The sequence below is a fragment of the Actinia tenebrosa genome, unplaced genomic scaffold, assembly GCF_029948245.1.
Source record: "Actinia tenebrosa isolate PJP-AT-01 unplaced genomic scaffold, QUT_ActTen_1.0 PGA_scaffold15__27_contigs__length_11533743, whole genome shotgun sequence".
NCBI lineage: Eukaryota > Metazoa > Cnidaria > Anthozoa > Actiniaria > Actiniidae > Actinia > Actinia tenebrosa.
The window spans coordinates 1,973,860-1,994,158 of NW_028292575.1; the positions used below are offsets into that span (position 1 = coordinate 1,973,860).

Genomic DNA, 20,299 nt, shown 5'->3' on the forward strand with positions numbered 1-20,299 from the left:
CTTAAATAGGTACGATCTGTATACCACCTATAAGGATCTATGGTTGACAGCCTTTGACCGCGCGCAAAGGATAGAACAAGGAATTGGTAGTGTCATTCTACGTAAGGTCCGCACACCTACGAAAACGCAACCTACTGACGGCAGCGGAGAAACCGCAGTGGCAGACGCAAAGCGAATAAAGACCGCCTATGGTAGTAAGTATGTCATACCACTGGACTTTGAAGTGATTACGAATCACGGTGTGTATTACCCAAGACAGCTTGCCGAACTGCAGTTTGAAGTAACTTTAGCAGATGCTAATAACATCATTGGTGGGCTAAGCAGTGCACTTACCACGACAACCCCATACTCTATCACTAATCTAGAATTACAGTACGAAACGGTGTACAGCGAAGAGCTGGCCCGTAGCGCTGGCATGGAATACAGCTCCGGAAAGGCATTCTTATACGACCACGTAGTGATGTATAAGACGTTCAGCTTCTTGGATAAGACGGATGAGGTTATCAACCAAAGCATTAACCTCCCCCGAAGAAGTCTCACGGGGTTGATGCTGGTGTTTGCCAAACCCTACGAGGCCGGTAAGCGCGACTCCGAAGCCTTTCACAACCCCAACATTACTAACGTCGGCGTGAATATCAACGGAGTCCCAAACAAGGTCTACTCCCAGGGGATAAAGCCCGCAGACGTGTACAGGGAGGCAATGCGCAAGTTTGGCGACCAAATTAGCCCCGAGGAATTCTTTAAGGATAAGTATGCGCTGTGGATTGACATGCGCACCATTAACGACGAAGACCTACATGGTCAGGGTTTACGTCTAGTAAATACGCAGGATGGCATAACATTGGAGATCAAGCGCACCAAGAATGCCTCGGCGGGCGACGGTGATAAAATAAACTGCTACGTCTTCGTCGTCTCTGACGCGCAACTGAGCGTAGAAATGAATCAGCTAAAGAGCGTTGCGTATTAGTGTTAAAATATTTCTTAGATATACGATGCTTCGCGTATTTGAAAACAACGACACCAAACTGCAATGCATAATGCAAGGCGAAACTTTGTACTTCAAAGCAAAGGAGGTGGCCTTGGCGTTGGGTTATGAGCGCCCTAGAGATGCAATTAGAGCACACGTATCTGAGAAATACCAGAAAAAATGGGTTGATCTACAAGGGGCTGCGAATCACCGCTCCTTTACTACGCAACCAAATGCCGTGTTTATATCCGAACCTGGTTTGTACGAACTGATATTTAGCTCCAAACTACCCAAAGCTGTGGAGTTTCGTGATTGGGTCTTTGAGGAAGTCCTACCCGCGCTAAGGAAAACGGGTAAATATGCAATAGAAAGGCGGTTTGACGGTCCAAACAAGTTAGTATTTAAGATCGAAAACGAAGCCGACCTACACGCGAAGGTCGTCGACTACACACGTAGGTTTTACCCCGATTTCATCATAGCGCCGGGTCTTGGCGAACTTCAAGATTCAGACAGCAAGCGAATAACCTGCTGGCGAAAAGGCTACCAAGCCGGTCAACCCGACCTTTTAATCCTAAATGCGCATAAGAAATACCGCGGGTTGTGTATTGAGTTGAAAACCCCAAAAGGAAACGGCGTCTTATCCGCGAAGCAATCTAAGAAAATCTCACAGCTTGACGTAAATGGTTACCTAACGATGGTTAGCAACGATTACGACATTATCTGCCGTGCCCTGATGGATTACGCGGATGGTATTCGTATTCCCTGTAAGGGCTGTGTAAAGCGGTTTAAGTCCTACGCCACTTTGAAAACGCACCTAAAGATATTCCATAGGTATAATGAAGCTCAGCTTGACTCACTGGCGTGATCTTGTCCACGGTAAAGCATACGAAATAAAAAATTACGTCGTCTTCGAAGACATCGACCGTTTACGGTTAGTCCTCAAAGACTTAGAAGGTAAGGAATATTCCCTTTGGGCGCCGGATTGCGTGCGGTACGTAATTCAGGGCGAGGAATTCACCCACTTACGCAGCTATGGTAAGGTAAATGGCCGATGGAAGTTTGACATTGAAAGAAGAGTTACTCCATCTCCTCTTTGTAGTTAAGCGCGTCTGCTAAAGTCCGCTGCGCTTTAGGATCCGCGGAGCACCAATGCCCCACAAAGGATCCTTCGGAGAATACCCTGTCGCAATGAAGGCAGGTGTATTTTTTACGCGGCGGTTTAGGAGGGGCAATGCAGTCGGCAGGTAGTTCGCAAGTAATACAGTCCATATATTGAAAGGGCGATTAGGAATCCTCCAAAGAATGCGGCTGCGTAGGCTAGCATATACCTTTAAAAGGGGTCCTTATTTTTATTTATTATTATTAGATTATGCAAGCGCCCTTAAAAGGGGTCTTTATTTTTATTTATTATTATTCATTATCCTTAATAATAATAAATAAAAATAAGGATGGGATTTGAGACTCTTTGCGCAAACCCTACCTTACTATTAAAGGCCCCAAGAAATGCTATTTCAAAAGTGTCTCAGAATGTTAACAATAAGGTTAAATCTTTGTTAAGTATGTGTGGAAACTATTTCAAAGAGTGTCTCAGAATGTTAACAATAAGGTTAAATCTTTGTTAAGACACCCCGGAAACTATTTCAAAGAGTGTCTCAGAATGTTGACGTTTAGGTTAAATCTTTGTTAAGGATGCCCGGAAACTATTTCAAAGAGTGTCTCAGAATGTTGACGTTTAGGTTAAATCTTTGTTAAGGCAGTTGAAGATATGTTCCTCTTCTCTAACACAACCACAACGATCGCACTCCTGCCTCCAATACTCCCTTTTAGTCCACGGAACGCCTTCGGCGCGTTCAAAAGAGGGGAAAGTACGGACTATCTTCTCATGGTAATCTATGCGATTCCTTAAGTAATCCTCTTTATGCGGGCAGCGACACATCAAATCCGCACATTGGTAGCAATCCACGCCTTCCAAGTCGTAAGCGCGGGAGAGAAACCTATAATTCACTTCATGCGTTCTCCGGTGCGTCTGTAAACGTTGACGACTACTAAGTATCTTATTACAGAAACTACACTGTCTGGTTCGATTACAGACGCCCCTTTTCAGATGCTGCTGCATTTCGAAGGGGTTGTGGAATTCCTTATTACAGTCCTTACAAAGCCCACAAATGCGTTTATCCTGATGTTGTTGCATCTTTTGAACGGTGCTGAATTCCTTACCGCAATCCTTACAAGCGCGGCTAAGGGGTTTCTTTGTACAAACGCCGCGACGAACGTGGTATTGAAGTCTTTGTTTGGTGCTGAACACCTTCTTACACAACAAGCAGTCCATATATACTTAACAATATCTTAGCCTCCATTTAACATCCTTAACAAAGATTTAACCTAAACGTCAACATTCTGAGACACTCTTTGAAATAGTTTCCAGGCATCCTTAACAAAGATTTAACCTAAACGTCAACATTCTGAGACACTCTTTGAAATAGTTTCCAGGCATCCTTAACAAAGATTTAACCTTATTGTCAACATTCTACAGGGGATATCGCATGAAGTCCTTAACGGACTCCTTGGCCCACGTCGCCATCGTCACCAGCGCGCCAAACCGTTCTGCACGCTTCAGACCGCACATTTCTTCGTACAACTCCTGCACGCGCTCTTTTAACCGGTCTATCTCCTCCCTTTGCATTTCTATGGTGTCTCTTTTATCTTTTGCGTCGGCGACAATTCTTTGCACTGCTTCCACTGGCTCCATCGTATATATAATGGATCCGAACCATATTCCTTGTAACGCTCTGATAGTAGGACCCACCGGCTGCGGTAAAACGCAGTTCGTGGTAGAGCAGCTATTAGGACCCTTTAGATACCGCTTCGACTACATCGTGCTGCTTTGCCCCACCTACGTGAACAACCGCACCTGGACGGGCATAGGAGTGAAAGATGACGACTTCTTTGTAGATATCTTAGACCCTAACGAGTTATCCAGCCATTTGAAGTTCTGGCACAAGCAATTCCCTAAAGATACACAGACTTTACTCATACTGGATGACATTGCCTGCGGGGACGACGTAAAAAAGCGCACCTCCGAATTAGTGAAGCTCGCCTTCAGCGGTAGACACGACAATATCAGCGTTTGGTTGCTTTCCCAGCAGCTTACCAGTGTCTCTAAACCCTTCAGGGAAAACATAGGTTCACTTGTCGTATTTTATACTCCGAGCAAGTCAGACCTGGAAACCATCTTAAGCGACTACGGCGGTGAGATATCCAAGGAACAGTTACACGAATACATGCGGCACCTAAAAACGCACCAACATTCCAAGATGATCTTCTCTTTGAGGTTTCCAGTATTCCATTAACATATATGGATATTGAGCAGCTCTTAGATGAAGTCCCCACGCAGTTAGATGAAAGTAACCTCAAGGAACAACTTAACATCCTTGTGTCTTCGGGGAAGTGCAAAGAAATGATAGGCAAGGAACTTACCCATGAGCAGGTTAATAAGTTGTCGGAAGAGGAAGTCAAGAAGTTCCATAAGAGGCACGAGGCTGCCCTTGCAAGTAAGACCACGGACGCCGTAGCAGACTCCGCTATCCGACTTGCGACTAAATTGCTTGGACTTGCGCTGCCCATAGACGACGTGGAGCAACTGCGGAAGGACATAAGCGAGGGCTATGTCATCGCCCAAGAACTTAAGATAACCTGTGGGTGGTTGTCTTTGAAGTGCGGTAAGTTAATGGCAGTCGCCTCTGCGGCTTTGCACGTAGCTCAGCACGTCGACTTGAAGGAGGTACTGGTGTCTTGGAAGGACTTCAAGAAGGACAGAGAAGTCGAAAAGGTCTTCCAGGCGGCACTTGCTGAGGTACCTGATCAAGTCGCCTCAAGTACCTAGTTAAGTCATTCGTAAGTACTTAGTCAGGTCATTCGTAAGTACTTAGTCAAGTCACCGTAAGTACTTAGTCAAGTCATTCGTAAGTACTTAGTCAAGTCGTCCTTAAGTCATTGTCAAGTCGTCATCAAGTTACTTGTCAAGTCCTTCAAGTCCTTAGATATAAGATGAGTGGCACCGAAGAACAACCAGAAAAGGCTCCCGTAGAAGATACCAAGATTACCAAGGCTAAATCTCCAGGCAGAGTTGCCGCGGGAAAGAGCTCGCGGAGATGAATAAAAAGAACAAAGCCAAAAAAGGAGAAAAGGTGGAGGAAAGAGAAGAGGAATCCTTTATCAATCCTGGGTACGTCATTGGCGCGTTAGGAGTTGCTATAGCAGCAGGCAGCCTCTACTTACAATGGCGGGCTACGAAAAAGGTAGGACCACCAACATATCACGCGCCCGTGCACGCACCTGTGGAACCAGCTGTTAGAAAAAGTAAGATCCCTGAAATGGAGTAATAACCTTCTCGCTTTGTAATATAATGTCGACCGCGTTGTTGAAAACTGTTGAAGAAGCAGCTATTATTACTTCCATCGTTGCGGGTATTGGTTGGGTAGGTAAGAAAGTGCTCAAAGAAGACTTTACTGAAGACCCAAGCAAGAGCTTCGCTAATTTTGCTAAGATGACCGCTGCCGTAGGCGGGGCTATCATGGTAAAGAATTACCTACGGAAGGAAAAGTACCTGCCAACGACATAACTCGTGAAAATCCCTGTGATTTTCTAATATATAATGGCTAGCGTGGTCGCAGGTGGAGTTATTGCAGCTTTAGCATTCACTGGAGCTAATTATGGTGGTCAGTATTTGGATAGATTAGTTAGAGGCGATCGCAGCGGAGATTTAGCCGCCGAAAGGAAGAGACACGACTTAGCGCTGGAGAAATATCAGCGAGACGTGGCAGCTTGGAATGAAAAAAGACAAGCTTACAGGGATTGGTTGGACAAGAATTACCAAGACAAGATGCAGGCGGATAAGAACTTCGAAAATACAGACTACGCCTTTAAACTTTATGCGCAGGCGCACCCCGCGGCATTAACGGGGTTAAAAAGGCCTCAGTTTAAGAATTACTATCAGCCTTCTAAGAAACAAAAAGATAGTGAGCTGGTCTTCGTAGGAATCGCAGGGCTGGCAGGAGGCGTAGCTTTGGCGTATCTGCTCTAACGAAGGAAACTGTGTTTCCTGAAATATATGATCGTCTTTTTGGAAAGCGATAAAAATAACTTTACCACTTACTTGAATCCTCCCATCAAAGCCCATAAGGTTAGGCTTGTTATTTGCTCTTTGTACAATTCTTGGTATAATTTAGTCAATGCCTTGATCACTGAGCATAAAGGCGGCGGCAATTATCAAGGCGTAATGCTACCCGATGGACATTACACGCCAATCACCCTTGCTAAGGAATTAGCAAAACACGGTTATACGCTCACCACAGGATTGCCGCACGAAATGACCTTCAAACATAATATGCCAAACTATTCAGTAACTTTTGGAAAGTCTGACCCATTGGGATCTTTATTATGTGCCTCGGGCAAAACAATTACCGACACAGCCATACCCGTGAAATGGAAAGTCGCATCCTCTTACGAAGTCTATTGCGACTTGGTCCATAGTTACAACAATGGAGAAAAGTCTTCTCTTATGTCCAAGTTTCTACCCAAAGGTAATCCATTTGACCCAGTAGAATACACTCCCATTTCTTTGGAATATGATTTGTCTAATTTGGTAGAAAGCATAAACATCACCATTAAGGTGGACGGAGAGACGGTGGATTTCAACGGGCGAAAGATCAATCTTGTTTTGGAATTCATATAATGGGTCGAACAGAGGACAAACTCAAAAGGATTTACTATGGGCCCGAAGGTTATTGGAGAGGAGCGTCGGCTATCAAGAAACTCGCGACCGCGGCCAGGGTATCAGAAGAAACGGCTAAGAACTGGTTAAAAAAACAAACCCTCTGGCAGGTCTATCTTCCCGTGCCTAAGTACATTCCCAGGCCCAGCTTCACCGTAAATGCCCCCAACGAGGTTCATCAGGCGGATTTGCTTTTCTTACCGCACGATAAGGTGAGAAAAAAGACCTATAGGTACGCTTTGACCGTAGTCGATATCGCAAGCAGATACAAGGACGCCGAACCCATAACCAGCAAGGATTCTGGGGAAGTCGCAGAAGCCCTAGGTAGGATTTATAAGCGCGTCTTGAAATGGCCTAAGCTGCTGCAAGTGGATGCGGGGACGGAGTTCATGGGCGTGGTTACTAAGACCCTGAAAGACCACGACACTAAGATTAGGAGAGCCGAAGCAGAGTACCACAGGGGTCAGAGCATCGTCGAAAGATTCAACAAGACCTTGGCCGAGCGCCTCTTTGGGTACCAGTATTGGAAAGAGCTGGAAGATCCCTCCAAACGCAACAGGGAATGGACTCAGAGGCTCCCCCAGGTCGTCGCGGCTTTGAACAACGAGGCGGCCAGGGCTACGGGGATAAAACCCAAGGATGCCATAAAAAAGAAACACGTGGAACACAAGTCCTACGTCAGAAGTTCGAGGGCGGTCGGACTGAAGGAAAAAAAGCTACCCCGCAACATAGTGGTCAGATACCTCTATCAGCCGGGGGAACTCGAAGGTGGCAGCAAGAGAGCCACGGATCCTAACTGGTCTTTGGAAACGTATGAGATTTCGAAGTCCGTCACCAAGGAAGGGCAACCCGTGTTGTATTACCTAAATGGCCCAAGTCGTGGATTTGTCATGGAAGAGCTGCTCATAGTCCCCAAAGACTCAGAGTAGCGCAGCACCGCGCGCCCGATTGCACTCTAGGCATGTCAGTCTTACGTTACCTCTGCAATGGCCGCGCTTGTTGTTGATACGATCCACGGAGAACTGTTGATCGTCATTCGGGTCAAACCTCCATAGTAGAGGTATGTTACACTTTGCGCAGCGGGCGCCTTTCTTATAGACGTCGTCCACGCATAGGTCGAACGTCATATTTTTTTCTTCGTCGTGCCGCTTGTAGCGAAGGAGTTTCTTAGCAATGTTCTCCTTTGCTACGTCTTCTGGGGTGCGGTCGTAACGCAGTTGCGGACCCCAGGCTCTTTTTAACTGTTTGGCATACTCCACACGACTTACGGCGGTGTAGATAAGGTTGCTCCAACACAGCCGCTGGTCTATGATCCATAAGGTTTCTTTTATGGTAAGCCCCTGCGCGCTGTGGACTGTCATGCAATAGCCTAAGCGCCAGTCTGGATGGGAGGTTATTTTTTCCACCTTTTCCATAGGTACCCAGGCTTTATCGTGCGTTACTGCGTTCTGCAGTTGGATGTCGGTACCAGGTACCCAGACGTCTCTTTTTTACATGCGGGTGTCGTGGGGTTTGTAGCAAACAGGTACGGGATGCGTAGGGAAGCGCTCTCGGTGTATATTTAGCAAATCCTTTTGTATGCGAGACTGTGCTGCGCGTTTGCTGCTCAGCACCAGATCCTTTGGATGCCACGTGTAAAGGAAGTCCTCGTATTTCTTCGCTCGTACGCGTTTGCGCAGTGTTTTGCATTGGTCGGCGTCACTAAGGCCCCTTAATTCCGCTTTCAGGTTTCTTATTTGATCCTTGCTGCGGTAGTCGGTGTTGATTTCCTCCGCATGGTCTACCATTTCTTTTAACCATTCGTGGGGCATCTCTCCGGCTATAGGAGGTGGTTGACATGGATCTCCGGCAAATACAACTTGGCACTTTCCGCGGAGGAAGTCTACGAATTCTTTGAGGATTTCTAAAGGAACGGTGCAAATTTCATCCCAAAGTATTACTGGTGGTATGTCATGGATGGCTTCTGGTACCCACTTTTGGCCATTCCAACGAAAGAAGCTGTGGTAAGTTTGAGCGTCGTGGCCCATACCGCAGAGTTCTCTTTCCAGACGGTGCGTTGGCGTTAGCACTTTTATCTTAGGAAAGAGTTCTAACACACGCGTCGTCTTACCGCTGCCTCCCGTACCGTAAAGGTAAGAGAAGCGTTGGTAGGAAATAGGGTCGGCAACTGAGGGCAGTGGCTCTTCCGTCGGCGTAATGGAACCGCGGGTGTGTTCTCCGTGATATTCTACGCGTTCTCTCCAGGCTTTTATTTCTTCGTCTTTGACGCGCCATTGGCCACTTTCTGCAAGTTCATCGGCAGTGTAGAATTCCTTCATCTTTTCCAATACGCTCGGCTTAACGTACAAAGAATCCGTAGCTACGCGGGGGATATCTTCTTTGTCAAACCGTAGGAGCATCGCAAGTAGGTTAATATGCGCATATGCTAACATACTCGCACGCAGGTGGTAATATTGCGGCCTGTGGTCTTGGTAGTAACAAAGTGCATTCCATTTCTGTTCTTTCTGACCTTCTATGAAATAGTCCCATTTCTCCACAGACACCATCGTTCCTTGTTCATGGGCGCGCTTAATAAGGAAGCTTAACTCTCCTTCGTCTGTTATCAGGCGTCGCTGCATGTGTTTCTCGCCCTCCTTAGCGCCCTGTGTGAATTTTCCTATGACAACGCGTGCTGTGGGGTTGTGTTCTGGGAGCCATTGCGTAAAGGCGCTGTGACAAAGTATGGCTTCATGCGCTGTGTATTTTAAAAGCTTGCGCTCTTCAAAGAACTTCAATAGGGGTATGGGTATCCATTCTTTCTCTTGTAGATGCTTCCCGTACCACGCGTAAATTATGGGATGTAAGTCTTTAGCCAACTTCCAAGACGTTAATCGTACGAATCCAGTTGCTGGGGAGTCGTAGTGACCGTCTAACGAAACGCGGAAGAATTGGGAGTCTGGATGTCCGTAACGGTCGTAATATTCCTTACAATCCCCTAGACCTTTAAAACTTGCAGGGTAACAGTGTTTCATATCCAGAGACACGTACTCGTCTTCGTCGTACTCCATGTTCCAAAGACCACCGTGACCATGCTCTACACAGGCTTTGGCTATGTCTCCGAACTCTTTTGGGGTAGGTTTCCATCCATTTCTTTTCTTTGCGGCTAAGAAGTCCAAACTACGAGAGCTGAGGACCTCGTCTGAGAAGTCCTCACCAAGGGATTCACATGCACTTTGTATGCGCAGGTGTTCCATTTCCGGTCGGTATAAAGTACCATCTTGGGTCATAAACTGACTTCCCTCCGCGTCCATTAACCATATGGAATTCTCATGAACTAATTCTGTCAATGGAGAATTCTTATAGACCTTCGTTTCCTTCTTTCTTGGGAACCGCAGTTCGCGCCAGGCGTGCCCATTGTGCTGGTAGATGACTATAGGCGCACCGCGGCCCCCATATTTGTGCGTTCCGGAGTAAATAAAGCCGTCGGTGATATCTTTCACATGGATTCGCCTCTCCAGCGCCGTTTCTAACTTCTTGATGTTATCTATCGACCCTCCGGTCCTATTAGTATCTTTTTCCCATTTCCTGATGGCTTCTCTTCTCTTTAAAGTCAGTTTACCGCCCCGAGAGGAGTCTTCAAAGAACTCTCTTACTAACTTCCCTACGCAGTTACCGGGATGTCGCATCGGTTTCAACTTCTTAACGTCTGGCGTCTTTATCTCGTACGCACCGTAAATGACTACGGTAACCGGGTAAGCAACCTCGTAGAACAGCATGTCTATTCCTACCAATGCTCCCGGGCGTGTGTTTTCGTTTAAGACAAACAGGTCCTTCTTACCAGACGCCCTGATAGGATTGCGCCCCTTTTCTATCATCCACTCGCCGTCTAAATACTTTATGAATGTTAGCTCCAACCGGTAGTTACCTTCGGGTATTAAGTTAATTATTCTTTCAGCCCTTTCTTCTGTCATCGTCTCGTCCGTATCTCCCTCCATAAATGTTGTGAAGGCAAAGTCAGCATCCAGGCGATCCAACACCTGAGTTCGCAGTCGGCGCACAGTTTTATTTCGAATGCTTGTGATGGTGTCCATCTATGTGTAAAGGATATCTTAACCTCCGTTTGCGGTTCGACAACTAGCAGCAGTAAGGACTTATCGCGCGGCTTATTCCCGCTGCCGGCGCCTTCCTTAAACCGCCTGTAAAACCCGTAAATCTTTGACATTGACCGCGAGTCCCCCTTACTGCTGCTCAAACCAATATGGTAGCTATGTTTTATTATTTTTTTCTCTTGTGTAAGTGACTGCAAATCACCGATTAATAGAGTGGTTTTACGGCAGACAGGTTGTAGGACAGGAGAACCAGGAGAACAATATAATATTTTTTAATGACAACAGATTCAATGAGCTTTTATTTTATGCATGTAATTCCACATGGTATCCAAAAACTCATAGGACAAGAGAATGTAATGATGAAAAGGTAAATTAATGATCGCTTTATTTTCAACTAACCTTTTCTTTTGTCTTTTGATTGTTTGTTTTCGTTTCCTTGCCTACCTTGCTCTCATTGGTTTCTTTTGTCTTATTCTATCATATATACACTCCTTTCTACCACTTCTTTCTCTTTTACTCCGACGAAGGACTAGCGTCCGAAACGTCAGTAAGTTTTTTCATCTTTTCACGGTGTATATTTACCTTTTCATCATTACTGTTTCATTAGAAACACCGACGCAGCTCACACTAGTTTTTAGCTAGTTATATCTTTTTAGGACAAGAGAATGATTACCATAGCTGAAGGGAGCATGTTAAAACTAGTAAAAATATTTTCGTACAAATATGAAGCTTGAAGGAATAAGTTCTACCTTGCGAAGATATTAATTCTCGAAAATTGAAATTTTGACGGGAGATGCCAGCAAAGATTTTCCTACAAAATTCACACTTTTCAAAAATCACACTTCACGACTTCTTTTAAATTAAAAAAATTTTTTTCAAATTTCACAATTTTAATGATTTTACATGCTCGGCTTTCCAGCTATGTGATTATTTTTCTGATTTACTAATTCAAAATTATCCGTGATAAAAGCTCATCCCAAAAAAGAAAATTTGCTCCACGACATGACGTGAAATTTTCTTCTCAAAATTGAAATTTTGCACGATCTCACGTGTACCAAACTTAGGAATCCTTTAATATTATAAATGTGTATCGAGACATTCATATTGCTTTGATCCATCAAAATTGTCTAAATTATTGCAGTTTTTCTCAGATTTATCAATCCAATTACTATTTTCAAAGTATAGTACACTCATAGGTATACCTTGTAATTCAGTCAGTGGATGTACGAATGCTTTCCGACTAGAAGCCGGGCGATTACGAGAAAATGTCGACGCCAAAAGACCACGAAATTCATCCCGGTACTCCTTATTAGCGAGACAGAAAATCCATGGGTTGATACAGCTATTTGACATTGACAGCATTTGATTAACCTGATGAATCATACCACTAGTCTCCAGGATATCAAAGCGACTAAGAATGTAAGTTATTTGAACAGGAACCCAACAAAGTGTCATAATGCAAGCCGCTAGTGCGCAGACTCCTAGTAATCTCTGAGAAGCTGTTCGTCCAAGGTTATTATGTTTGATGCGAGTTGATCTGCGAAAACTTTTTCTAATCTGCGCAAACGTACCCCAGATTATAAAACCGGGAAGAAAAAATGTCATCGAGACGTACAATATCGCCACAGCTTGAGATTTGGTCGAAGAATTGTCATATATACATGTTTGATTGACAAATGAAATTTGAAAGGCTTTTGGCATTTGGAGAAGTGTACTTGATATCCATATGCAAATGATTGATGCCCAAAGTCGCCGCCGGCTGAAGGTGAGACGATATTTGATTGGCTTGAGGATAGAATACCATCGTTCAACAGCAAGGAATGCAGCTGTTAGAATAGACGCCTTACCGAGGAGGAAGATCAAAAGTCGGTTATAAATGATACGACAATAAAGCTCCCCGATTATATTGTCAGAAACTTGAATCCATTCTTTATCCTGAATGAAATCGGGAGTGAAGATGATGACAATGCCTAGAATGTAGATAACAAAATCAGTTTGAGGACACTGGGTTATCAGTGTGATTGTTTAAATTATAACTCTCCTGTGCTACCCTTATGAAATAAACTTCATTCGTTCATTCATTCATTCAGTTGTAGGAGCAAGGTTAGTTTTGTACTGAATTTCCATTGACTTGTTCGTTTATTTGTGCGATTCGTCGATAGATAGGTTGGATAGGTTGCCTAACCTTACTACCACAAACGCCAACGCTCATGAAAAGCCAACATCACTACAAATCGTCTAGCAATGATATACTCGAGGTTTTGCGCCATCGCATGCCGACGCCCATAATACAACTTGGACTGCCTGTGGTTGGATGGCAGAACAATGAAACCCTTTGCTCTTGGAAATTGAATTCTTTCTCATGTAAAACGATTGTATTGTTCCTGCCATCTAACACTGACTGCCGTCACGTGGTATGTGCAAAACCTCTATTGTTCTTTAATTTTAAAAACACATTTACCCAAATATTTTGCAAATCTTGATAAAATCCTACCACAGTTATGAAATACATATTGAACCTTCCAAAAGGAAACACAGCTAGTTATTGAGATAATATTTCTAAGGCCGAATACAAACGTTAAACTTCAAATGAGCCGAACCTAATGACTCAAAAGAGGACCGCCTTATTATAAGTTCGATGTTTGATGTGAGCCTAAAGTGAACCAATCGAGGCGAATTCCAGATGCCCACACAATTTTCTTTCCTGAAAAATAATATCACCAACCTACACACCTGTCTTAGACAAAGTCCCGTACCCAAACTCTTATCTCGACTTTTCGCTGAGGAAGGTCTGCGTACGAGATGTCACCACACATCACAGAGATGGCAACATCATGCGCCAAGAAGATTAACCTACTCAAGTGTGTGTCCTTCCTACCAAAGGTAGTGCGACAAGATTTCTACTTTAAGGTGATTTTTCCATCAGTCTTGGATGGTATCATCATTTGGGGAATCTGTAACAAGACCTTTTAATGGAATCCCTATAGACAAGATCCATTTCCGTGCAGCCAGGATTATCCACAGCTTGCTATGGAACACAAGGCGCACCCAGATCATCACGGCCTGGTTGTACGAAGCCTGGATAGCGCTATCTGACGAATAAATCTTTTATCCAGTGGATAAATTTATTGGATAACAGCATGGACTTATCCGCTAGTTAAGGATTTATCCGCCGAATAGCGCTATTGAGGCCTTCGTACAACCGGGCCCAGAGAACTAAACTGGAAATTCTTGACACATTCATTTAGAATCAAGCTGGGTACCTTCACTGATATGTGTGTCCTTGGAGAAACTCATAAGATCTAAGCTATCTCTTCAAAAAGCGCAACGTCAAACAACACAACCTACGTGGGATTAACAAAGTGCAAATCCCCAGCTACAGCACAGAAACCTACCGAAAGAAGTCTATCATATATGAGGGTTCCAAGCTTTGGAACAATCTTACTGATGTTATCAGAGTTACCACCGGTGAATCCGCATTCAAGATCAAATTAAAAAAGATCTTAACAAATAGCAATTGCAAAACACTCCACAGAAATTATGCAGAGACAGAGAGACAGAGAGAGAGAGAAAGACAGAGAGAGAGTGTGTGTGTGAAAGGGAGAAAGAGAGAGAGAGAGTGAAAGGGAGAAAGAGAGCGAGTAGAGGGAAAGGGATATTTGGATATATATTATAGGGGTATTATATTTGTTATTTTAAAAATACACGACCACATCAGCAACGCTGTAAAACTTATCGTGTCTAAATAAATATTATCACTATTATTATTATTATATGTTTATTTCAACTTCAGACATTTTTGCTCCATGAATACAGAATATTGCGGACATGAATAGTCTAAGCAAATATCTGCATGACTGGTTTTACAAAGATGTATACAAATTTAACAATTGTACAGACGTTTCGCAATCTCACAGTTCTGTGAAATAACCCATTTCTGACACTTTCTTACAATTTTTATACCATCAGTGGGGCCTAAATCAGCCAGTTTACTAATCAAATCATTATTATTATTATTATTATTATTATTATTATTATTATATGTTTATTTCAACTTCAGACATTTTTGCTACATGAATGCAGAATATTGCGGGCATTATTATTATTATTATTATTATTATTATTATTATTACTATTATTATTAAGTCCTATTTTGAAAGTGTGGAGAGTCCGAAGTTTTTTCAATGCCTTGGGGGAAAATTGATTAACTGTGTTTTGAACAATTACTCACTAGGTGATTTCATCTGATTTGACTATATCGCACCTTGAATCAAAATGAGATTGGTGTTGATTACACCAAATTCTGCCAGATGTCAAAGCTAGTTCATTTGCTATTCATCAAAATATTTAATTTGCAAACTCTTGCGAAATTAACGTTGCAATAACATTAGATATTGTACTATTTCATTGATGGTTTTCTGTAACAATAGCTCACGTACTTTATATATAAAAATGAGGATTTTAGCGGAATTAAGGCATTGAAGAGATATAATGACGTTCGAAGGTTGTACAGTACGTTGATGCTGTCGCGTGTTGGAAGTGGCACGAGCTCGCCACGCACGTTTTGTCACTTCGAAATATTTGCCTTGGGGAGGGGGAGAGGAGGAAAGGAGAAAGAAAGATATTTGGAAAATCCTAAAGGTTTTTGAAAACCAACCACTGTTTTGGAAGGCCAAGGTGTGAGCAAAGAGTTTTAGCTATTCTGGAGTTGAGTAAAAAACTGAGTCGAGTTGAAATTACAGTATACTATGGGATGTCTTTGAGGACAAACTAGACGCCTTCTTCGTAATATGTTCCCTAAAACAGTCCCGAGATAAACATTCTAGCCTTTTCCTGGACGTAAATCTAATTGCTAACAGAACCAAATGTTTTTCGATTTTTACTGCCTAAACCGTGAGATTTATATCCCCAAACAGCTTCAAGATGTGTTTGCAATAAGAATATAAGTTACACCAATAAAGTAGGTCATGCTTCACATGCTACACCACTTTTGGTCCTTAAAAACTTAGAAAACTGACTTTTCTTCTTTTAAATTTGAACTTCGCTTTTTTACACATCTTTTACAACCTTCACCTTGTATCTGACTGCTTCCTGTAAGTAAATATATATATATATATATATGTATATTCTCTGCCTATCGGTTATTTCGTCTTCATTTCCTTTCACTATTGTGTCACTTCATCAAGATGACATCGAGCCATTGAAGAATGACGAAATAAGTAATCAAAAGATTTCCTGTTATTGATCTTCAAACGAGTTTGTTGTCAGAGGAATTGAAATTCGATGAAGCTTTAGAACTAATGTATTCAAATTTGGAGAAGTGCTTTTTTAAATTAAGGAAACCCTAGTTTGGTTTAGCCTTAAGGTTGTTCACATTGAAGTGGCATGTTTTGTTGCTTTTGTCTTATTCATTTTATTTATTTATTTTTCTTCTTTCTTAATCATCTTCAAGCTTTTTTCCTCTCTTTTTCCCCCTTTCCTTTCGTTCTTTTTTTGTTTTGTTTTGTTTTGTTTTTTCGGCTTCTTTCTCAGATTTTGCTTTCTGCCTTCTCGATTGCCCATGGCTATTTTCATCGGGTCTCTCCCCTGGTTTTCAGGGCGGGCTGCCAGGCAGGCAGGGCTGCCGGGGGGGAGGAGGGCGGGGGGCGGGCGGCGGAGGCTGAGGGAGCGCTGAGGAGGGGGCGTGAGGCATGAATAGTCGGGCAGGGGGAAGTGGTAGGGCGGCTTCCTTGCTTTTCTGTCTTCTTTCTTCCTTTCTTTTCTTTCTCTCTTTCTTTCTTTCTTTCTTTTCCTGTTTTCCCTTCTTTACTTTTTCATGTCTTTTTTCCTTTCCTACTTTATTTTTCTTGCTTTTTCTCTTCTGTTTTTCTTTCAGTTTCTTCCCTCATTTCTTTTTTCCCTTAACTCATATTTACATTTGAAACTCAACATTTCCGCCTTGCCCCCTTACATCCCAATATACGAGAAGTCGTTTAAAAATCCTTCGCTTTTTGGGTTACGACATAAAAAATTTCCTCTATCTATAATATTGTCTAACACAAAAAAATCAGCATTTGATTAAGAAAATAAACTCAAGAATTGTTTATTAAGATCCATACTAAAACGAATCAGTAATCTTAGAAATGTTATCAATAAATTAACGGTTTTTCAATTCCAATCCTCATTTATAGCATGTTTGCACAAAACTCATTTACTTCTCTAAAAATAATTTCAAAATTTTCAAGAAAAAAAATCTTGTATAAAAATCAATAAGTCCAAAGAAAAATTAAGTAAGTTCAAGCTGCCTTTTGTTCATCTTTAAATGTACTCCTCGTAAATTAATGCCTTTACCGCGATCATATCACGTTTAAAGGGACAGCCACAAAAACAAGCTATTTCGTGCTCAAGTATAATTGGATGAGATGAGCTTTAGTGTTCTCTGATTGGTTCAGGCTAAGCTCTTTAACTGTCTTGGAACCGTACAGTTTTTAAATCTTACGATCATATCCCTGCCTTCGTTTTTGCAATATTTCTTTAGAAAATATTTTTTTCTAACATTAAAAATTACTTTTTATATAACAATGAAAAAATGATTTCTATTTGACTAATAAAATGAAAAATATTTGAAATATTTTTGATTTTTTGATCTCCAAATCTTGTCTTCAAAAATCATAATTTCATTTTATTTAACACAACATTTTTAGTTAAAACTAAATAATTACAAATGGTTTTTATCATTATTTCAATATACATTATATAATACTAAACAGCTACCCTTACTTCAGTCAGCGAAAAATTTCGATTTTTAAAAAAAAATTTTTGATTAATTATCTACTGAGTTGTCTTTTTAAAAATTTAAAGTTTTCTATGTTTATAAAGAGCTCCTTTACAGAATATACTTAGAAATTTGAAGGAAAATTCTTTTTAGAAATTATCATGTTATTTTGCAAGACATAATTTGCTGCTCTCAAATGTTCTAGGCATCCTAATTCATTATCAAGTTTATTAGAAGCAAAGTAAAATGATTTAAAGCTGAGAATATGTTTTAAAAATATTATTTTTAAAGTTAGTAAAAATATATTCTTTGTCACTAAAGATGGCAGTTGATCTGTCGAAACATGTTTGAATGCAAAAAAAATTGTTCGAACTCAAAATTGTCGTTTTATTCATAGAAAATATGATCAAAAGTAACGATCGTTTAATCTTACCTGTGAGGAGGTCGGTGACAGAGAGCGAAAGTATAAGCTTGTTGTAAGGTCTTCTTAACATAGATCTTTTCCTCACCAACACAATGAAAAATAAAGTGTTCCCAACAATCGATAAAATGGCAATTACCGTGAACAGTATCTTCTTTGGAAGAATAAAATCCTGCAAAACAGTGCTAGTTTTTGATTTATTATGGTACAGAAATTTGGTGTGATTTTTGAATTCTAACTCCATTTCAAGCCTTTGGATGATCTCGCGATGTTGGTCGCTTTGAGCTCAGAGCTGGATACTTGAGTACCGGAGAACCTTACATCTCAACCGATCTTTAAAACAGCGGCAGTAATCATCAAATAAGATCCTTTTGATTGACATTATATACTTTGAATTTCGATCTCAAATCATAGGCGGCTTCGTCAACAGTCCACGGTCAATTCTACAGCCAATAGATGAAACTGGAATTCAATCCAGGCTATTTGTCTTGTTACATCATTAGTCAAATTGTGAGAAACAAAAATAATTGCAATCGTTATTTCTATCCGTTGATTACCGGAAAAAGCCTAGAAGAAATAAGATATGAAAATAAAAATCTATAATAGTTCAATCATTAAGTAATAAATAAATAATAATGATAAAATAAAATAATAATAAAGCGCGATTATTATGATAAAAGTATGTGTATCGTTTGATAAAGTAAGGATAAATGGAGTTGGTCATGGCTATACTGAAGTATACGAAAGGATAAAAAATAAAATAAATAAATAAATTAAGTTCCATCTGGAACTCAGATTTTTTCTGAGTTTCTTTCGTTCCAGCAAAGCACAGTAAGGCCCTGCGGGCTAAACGATGAAACAAGTTTCCAGAAACGTGTTTCCCGCGCGCATGTTCCCCCGATGATTTCAAGTTTAGCCAGCGTGCGAAACAATGCTACGTGCAACAAATTTTGCTTCCAAGACGCAAAAATGTTTCTGCTGTGCGGCAGAAACATTTCATGCTTCCAAGACGCATTGAAACGATGTTTCCCAATGTTTCCTCGTTTAGGCCATGAAATTCAACATTCTAAAAGTTCGCTTTTTAGCAACGCTAGCTCTATCTTGAAAGTGCGCATGCGCTAACCGATATTGAGTAAACATGTTTCCCTAATGTTCCCTGACCGTTTTGCCACCTTTGGAAACATTTAAGAAAACATGTTTCTGGAAACATGTTTCCTCGTTTAGCCAGGGCTTAATATTAATAAAATGAATAAATTTTCAATTCTAAAAAATATATCTTCGTTGAAGAACCGAAACGACCTTTTTATACGTTAGAAACAAACCTTTTTTAAAATTTAAATCTGTTTGCTTCTTTGATTAATTATGTTGATTTTAACATTAAACACTTCATGAACAGAGGTGTTGATTAATACACAGAAATTATTATTTTTTGAATTGAGTCGTAAATTGTGAGGAAACAGAGTTTCTGGAGCGAATGCATTTGAGAAATAGCTTCCTCGGAGGCTCCACAATTCATCATTTTCCATACATCGGTTCACTGGTCAAACACAAAGCATTCGCAGTCGAGGTTGCAAGGTTCAAATTTGAATAATCCTTTGAAAGTACTTAGGCGCCTCGCTTGAGCGCTTTGTGATTGACCAGTGAACCAATGTACGAATAATGGTGAATTTAACAAATTAAAACGTCGGAAAAGAAATAAGATTGGATAAGATAGGGTCGATGGATGAATGCCTCATTGGATGGGATGGATAGATGGATGAAATGAATGGGTGAATAGATGGATGAATGGCGATTCTTCGTTTCATTTTGAAACATATAAATATAAATAAACAAATACCCGGCAGTTTTTAATTTGCGACGATCGCCCAACTAAAACAAATTCTAATCGATTAAAGTATCATATTTTTGTAGAGAAACTTCAAGCGATTCTGCTTTACTAAGAATAGATTTTCATTTGGTGTGTTTGTCTTTCTTCGGCACAGAATACGAACGACTCTAGAAAAAATACCGAGAGAAATACGAATCTCACAAAGCAATACTTATCTCACAGTGTGGCAAATCTGGTGAACGAATACGATACTGAGATATTTATTGATGTATTACGGCCATAACAAAAGCTGGGTCGAGTTGGCTTCGTAGTGCATTGTGGAGCGGTTTTAGGGGACGGAATAGACGCCATCTTGGAAATATGTCTCCTAAAATGAGCTCCAAAATGCACTGCGATTCGAATCGACCTTTTTTCTTTTTCTTTTTTTCGCGATCTCGGAATGGCTAATAGCATACCTAAGACTCCCAA

General features: G+C 41.4%; 1 protein-coding gene across 1 annotated transcript; it reads right to left on the bottom strand.

Moving 5' to 3' along the window:
* Positions 1-11,873: 11,873 nt before the first annotated feature.
* LOC116293508 (galanin receptor 2a-like) lies at positions 11,874-18,430 on the bottom strand. Its single transcript, XM_031700938.2, has 2 exons — positions 18,016-18,430; positions 11,874-12,798 (listed from the first exon to the last, which is right to left on the bottom strand). The coding sequence occupies exons 1-2, from the start codon at positions 18,245-18,247 to the stop codon at positions 11,906-11,908; spliced, it is 1,125 nt and encodes a 374-aa protein (XP_031556798.2). The 5' UTR covers positions 18,248-18,430; the 3' UTR covers positions 11,874-11,905.
* Positions 18,431-20,299: the final 1,869 nt, after the last annotated feature.